At 39.7% G+C, this 6,399-nt stretch overlaps 1 protein-coding gene across 1 annotated transcript; it reads right to left on the bottom strand.

The window, feature by feature from the left end:
• Positions 1-1,217: 1,217 nt before the first annotated feature.
• On the bottom strand, positions 1,218-6,354 carry tmem167a (transmembrane protein 167A). The gene is made up of 4 exons (XM_073467159.1): positions 6,306-6,354; positions 4,301-4,410; positions 1,471-1,505; positions 1,218-1,376 (listed from the first exon to the last, which is right to left on the bottom strand). Exons 1-4 carry the CDS (start codon positions 6,306-6,308, stop codon positions 1,306-1,308), a joined length of 219 nt encoding a protein of 72 aa, XP_073323260.1. The 5' UTR covers positions 6,309-6,354; the 3' UTR covers positions 1,218-1,305.
• Positions 6,355-6,399: the final 45 nt, after the last annotated feature.

The following is a 6,399-nucleotide window of genomic DNA, read 5'->3' as shown; positions in this document are numbered from 1 at the left end:
GTTAAATAACATTGAGAGGCTTTGTCAGCTAAACTGGCAATTAAACACAAGGTCATAACTTCCCGAAAAGGTTCTGGATTTCCTCCACAGTCAATTATGTCCAATACTTCAAGGAATTACTTTAAATGTCTCAACTACATACTCATCTGGGACTAATTACTGGACGTATCTACAGTGTCCTATGATGTCGTGCAATCAGCTGACAGCTCTTTGCAGTAAACCCTGTGAAGATGAGCGTTGACTGCTAGGGTATAGAGGAGGTTATCGCAAACTCTTCACTGTCCATCTTGCTCCATGAGGAATCTTGAGGACCACGCTTCACATGTGACCTCATGCAGCAATACTTAATGTCATAGTCTCCTCTTAATCTAAGAAACGTTGTGTCTAACAGTTGCTGTAATCTTATATGCACAGTATGTGTAATCAAGTCCCTGAAAGAGAGAAGACTGACAAAAGGTTGTATCATCAATGTGTATTTTGCATGTTTGAAGTCATATTAATGACCCTTCATTGTACAGTGTGGCATTCATACAACAGACGTAAACAGGTGTCAACAGCAAACACTTATCAAAATGGTTGAGTTCAAATGACAACAATCAACCTTCTCAGACCACATTTCCAAAAAGGTTCTTTAATAAATAGCGGCAAACTGACTGGCTTTAAAAACATCAGTAGCTCTTTGAGGCAAACGTGCATTTTGTTTGCTGTGGAATCTGATCAGCACTGCTAGATACAACAAACTGGGCACAGAATACAAAGAAGGTGCTGAGATGATTCAAAGTCACACCTTGTTATAACTCAGTTTACAAATATAAGCCTCCATGTGAATTGCATAACAATTATGAACACTTATGAAGTTTCTGTTTTGTTGGGATTTTCAAACAGGTCGATACAATCAAAGGGGAAAAAAAAAATCTGAAATGTTTGGACAAACAATGTATTATTTGATCCCACAGATGATGCCAGAATGTGAATTCTTTCCTTCTAACTTAATGGCAGATAACAGAAAGGATTACCCCCCACACACACATCCGGTGTAAACATTCCACATAAGCAAACACAAGGATAGACCTGGAAGTCCATGGAGGGATCTAGACACACTCTGGTGCTATCAGCTCCCACCCCTCCCCCTACACAGACACACTTTCTCTCTCCGTGGTTACAGTGAGTGATGAAAGGTCTCCGTTTTTACATTATCTAAGTGACAACCACTGGAGGTCCTGTTGTGCTTCTTGGATCGTACTGTCCATGCCTTGTTGTCCGTTTATTTCCCCAATGTTTCCATTTGTGGTTTTCTTTGGACTGCTACTGTAGAAACAGTATACTAAAAGCCATGATGACACAACAGCAAGCCACCCAGGGACTCTTCCGCTCACCTGGAGAAAATAAATGAATGTTAAGTTCAGGAATACACTGTTTGGCCACATTTCATTGGTAATATAAGAAAAATTTGACTTAATGTAGGCTTACCTATTCTGGCACACTTCCAGAAAATTCCTAGAAGCCTAAAAGATAAAATAAAACAAAAATGTAAATCAATACATCAACAAAACAAAAAGGCAGGAATCCATCTGCTGTAACGTTAAAATGTATTTAAAAAAATAGGCTGCTTGCTGTGATGATATGTCGTGGATAACTGCTTGTCAGACCTGTCACAACTTTACATGAGGACTGAGATCCCCCTTCTACAGGCAGCCATCAGATGTCTATTTCCATGTAAGGAATGTGCACAGCAGAAGAGAGGGTGACAGCAGGCAAGTCGTATTATCTCTAGTGACAGCTGAGGCAAATGTGGCACTTTTCTGATGTGTCTGTTGGACTGTGTAAGGATGTGTGTGTCTGCAAGTATATGTGGACAAATTCCTTCAACTTTCAAACTGACCAGATGGTGTCAGCGTCCCATTGTGAGTTTTTCTTTTGTCTTTTGACTTAGAATAGCCCTGGTTTTAAAGTTACATTTTTTACAATTTGTGCAAACATTTTTTAAAAATTATGTTTTGTTTTTCTGTTAAAAAAAACAAACAAATTCTTAGAATTTGCTTTCCCCTCAGATTCTACCACACAAGAATTGTTTCCATAAACTGTGGCTCTAAATCAATACAAATAATGTCTCATGCCATCAATCAAGTGGGGAAACTATTAAATCATGCCACCTGCCACTCTCAGGCTCAACTGTTTTTCTGAAGGAGATGTCCCTCCCTGCTCCAATGGTGTGTGTGTTTGTGTGACGAGTGTGTGAGAACGTGTGCGGCTGTTCCTGGGCTGTGCCAGACTTATTCAAAGTGAATCATGAAGTTTGTACATCCAAGAATAATAATGACTCAGTAATGCTGAAAATTAAGGCCTTCTGCTACTTTGCTCGCCTCAATTAGGAGCTTCTTCTTATTGGTTAAAAAAATAAGCAAGTGTCCTTAGAAGCTCCAGTGAGTGACACAGGGATGGATAATGTATTACATTACACAGAGCAGAATGAGCTTCATCTCAGACCATTTCATGTTGGTTAAAATTTGAGATTTTTAGCCAGTGAAAGAAAAAAAGCTGCTCTGGTAAACAACTTGGAATCAACTGTTAAAATTAGAAAAGTTGATGGTGATGGGACCTTGAAGGACAGAGCAAGGGTATACCACTTACATCAAATACAAATTATTGGTGTTATTGGGCAGTGGCAGCGAGTGCCGACATCAAATACTGGCTGAAATTATAGGGGTCATAAGATTAATAGAGCTTGCTCATTTGGCACTTTATATACCTTACTAAATCATAATAATGCATTAAACTTACATTAAATGAACAAGTGCAGTAGCACTCCAATAATGTGGCAATGCAGTTTGGTAAAGTTAGGACATGTGGTTAAAGATCTTTGTCTCTATGAATGGGACAAAGACCGGAATTTGTTAGGGGTCAAATAACACCTTCAGTGTTACATGGGAACATTGCCAAAAAAAATCTTCCAAGTAATGTAAAACATGGTATCTGCCAGATTTTAGGGCTGTTGTATTAACTACAGATTGTTGTTTTTTATTTTCTATGAGCGCATCCATAGACACAAACAGTAAAGTCGGATCGAGAGACAGGAAGCGTTTTTATACTGGACAGCAACCCACCAATTTGGCTGTCCTTTTTGCGGCTAGGTCCGCGAATTTAGACAGACGGCAGTATATTGGGGGTCTGTTTTGGTCTGCCAATATGACGCCTAGGAGGGTACACTTTTCTGCCACCTCCATTGCTATGTAAATCCAAGGCGTCGATGTCCCGGCAATTGTGTGACATGGGCGGAGGTGTCGATGACGTGCACTGTTGTGTGACCCACAGCCGGGAGTTTTAAAAGCAGGAAACAGTGGATCACAGCAGTCAGTTCACCACTTCATCCGCGGACGTCAAGATGAGCAACTGGAAAGCCGCTGAGATACGGGAGATGCTAACCATCACAGCCGAGAGAATCATCTATAACCGGATCACTCGTCACTGTTCATGCCCAACTTTGTGCTTCACGTCACGTCACGTTTACGCATACCCCAGTGGCGGCTTTTTGGAAAAGGAGGAATATTACACCTCCGTTTCACATAGACAAGACGGCAGATTGCAGCCTTTACCTGGCTGCAAATGTGGCACATTTTCTAACTAAAAGGGGCTAGGGAAAGAGCCACCTCTCATATCAAGTGAGGGGTATCTCATCAAACGCTGATTGAACTGTCTATACAGTGCTGATAAACCATAAACCAAGATTTCTGTTACTGCACTGCCTATGTCTTGCCTAAAATATTTTTAAAAACATATTTTAGCAAACCATTTGGCTGCAATAGAGAAAGATTGTGAGCCAGAAGTGGCCACCATATCGTTCCTGCATTGTGAATAAAGAAGGCTGAAAAAAACTCTGGTCAAACTAGGCAGTGCTGATCAAACCTGACCCATGATCCTGTTCATGGTCTAATTCTTGCCTAAACAGCTAGCAGTTTAGCTGCAGTATGATATTGTTTGCTACCAGCCGGCCGCCTTACTGTTTCCGGTTTCAAAACGGATGACGAGCCAAAACCATGCAGCGCCTAACTCGCAGTATGTTACCAATCAGTGCGAGTGTTTAATGGGCCTGTGCAGCGCAGTGCATTCTGGGTGTTGTAGGTTTTCTACCTTTTAGCAAAAGGGAATACCACTGCCCATTTTCTCTGTTTTTCCCTCGTCTTGTTGCACCAATTTCAGACCCCATTTGCTTTCTACTGCATACTTAGCTCAGTTTTATGCAAAGGCCATTTTCCAGCAGTGAAATACTTATTTATATATCTGGACTAGTATGTGATCATACCCAGTCTTGTTCTTGTCTAGCAGGCTGGGAGCCATCGCTCTGATGTAGGCACAGGTACAGATCAGGAGGAGGATCACTGTTAGCAGTGACTGGAAGTTGAAAATGGCCGACTGCAAGATGAAAGAGAATAATATGTTTAGTACAAACATGATCTAGTGCATCTTACTAGCAAACCACCATAACAATTAAAACCACTGATTTAACTTAATTACATTTTCTGTGAGACTGATGATATGATAGTTGGAAGGAGGAATGTTGTTGTACCCACTATTCAGTCACATAATTGTCAAAGATTGGGTGACTAGAATGAGGGACAGAATTGGTTAAGATTACCACTTTAAGTGGGTACATATACTAGCTCCCAAATCTCATACTGCCTTTTCCCAAAATGAAGAACCAAGACAGCTCTGCCTGGCTTCAAGCTATGTGGATTATTTGTGTGATATAATGAACTGGGACCCAATTTTATCACACTTACAATACTTTAGAACATCAGATTGAATTGAAAATGTGAGATTTACTGTTTGTTTTGTGTGTAATAAGAGCATAACTATCAAGCTTTTCACCACCTGTCTGTCTGCTGATGCTCCTGACATGGTATGCAATTCTGACTGAGGATGATAATGAAATCATAGTTCTGAGTATATCGGTTAAGTTAGTCCTTCCATGGTGGGGAATTTATCAGTGATTAAACAGACATGTAGCGTTAGAAAATGCGGTTAATCTACTACAATCTACTACACTGGCGTGTAACTTGTCTGGTGAGCAATACTGGACACTACGATCATGGATGCTCATAGTTTTAATCACTTGTTTCCCAAGTAATTTACATTACATTTATTTAGCTGACACTATTATCCAAAATGACTTACAATATTAAACTACATGGATACAACCAAAAAACTTCAAGAACCATGCATCATAATTACTAATTATAACACTACAAAGATACCAAAAGGAATTGTAATGATTTTTGATGCAACCCCAACCCCCTGCATTTATCAAAAAAGTCAGACTCTCTGTTCATGTAGCGTCATTCTGGGATGACTTCATATGTGCCCTAAATGAGAAAGTCCAGAGTTTACCTTTTGAATATTACATAATTAACATAATGATAGACATGCATTTTTTAATAATGCAACATTACTGTGCATTCAAAAAAAATCAGCAAGGACATTAAAGTGGATTTTTTTTGGTCTTGTACTGACATGGCACTAACTACACCTCTGCTGCCTCTGTAATTAATACGATATGGTGACCATGATCTTACTGTTGGCAAAATTATCACATTAATACAATTAAGAAAGAACAGATTTATGCACTTTGTATATAAATGTTGTACTTAGTTCTGCTATATGAATTCTGCATGCGGGCTTTATCCTTCTCCCTAAATGTTTTGATAAAGTTAAAAACAAAACATCTGAATGAATGGTCCGCTTGTCCTTAAGATTTCAATTAAGGAATAATTACGCTACGTACAAACTAGCTCACTTATAAGCTTTCGTTAAACGTCTTCCCCCCATTATTGCAAGTTTATAAACAACAGCACAATGCCAATCCACAATAAGTAGATCAACCACACACGAACACAACTACATGCTCCCTGAATTTTACTGCAGCTACGTGGCACACACCTTTAAACATTGCGATGCTCGCTTTTTTCGCATTGATAAATCAGTAATAACTTTAGCATTGGGGATCAAACGACAAGCAATGAAAGAAGACCGCATCTTATACAGTGAGCTAAATATTTTATATAACGATGTTTACGACCAGAAACATACTGTGATAGCTAGACAGGCTAAAAGTTTAGCGAATCTTAGTTAGCCACTGCTAGCTAGGTAGTTTAGCATTTACCATACGTCCTGCCTTACCACGAAGGCTAGCTTAAGGTGTTGTCACAGTGTTTTGCACACAGATTAGGAGAACCTCATGTGTTGTAGATAATGCCTAAAAGACGCTGTAAAAGAGCAGAAGCACCTTTTCTTCATAAAAACAAGCTTACCATTTTTGTTGTGAGTCAAAGCCACATCACACTTCCTGCTCTCTGGAACTTACGTAACGTAACCCAAGACGTTTACGTACGTACGCACGCGCTG

The sequence above is a fragment of the Pagrus major genome, chromosome 5 (genome assembly GCF_040436345.1).
Source record: "Pagrus major chromosome 5, Pma_NU_1.0".
In the NCBI taxonomy this organism is placed as follows: domain Eukaryota; kingdom Metazoa; phylum Chordata; class Actinopteri; order Spariformes; family Sparidae; genus Pagrus; species Pagrus major.
This window is presented reverse-complemented; position numbering and strand designations above follow the sequence as displayed.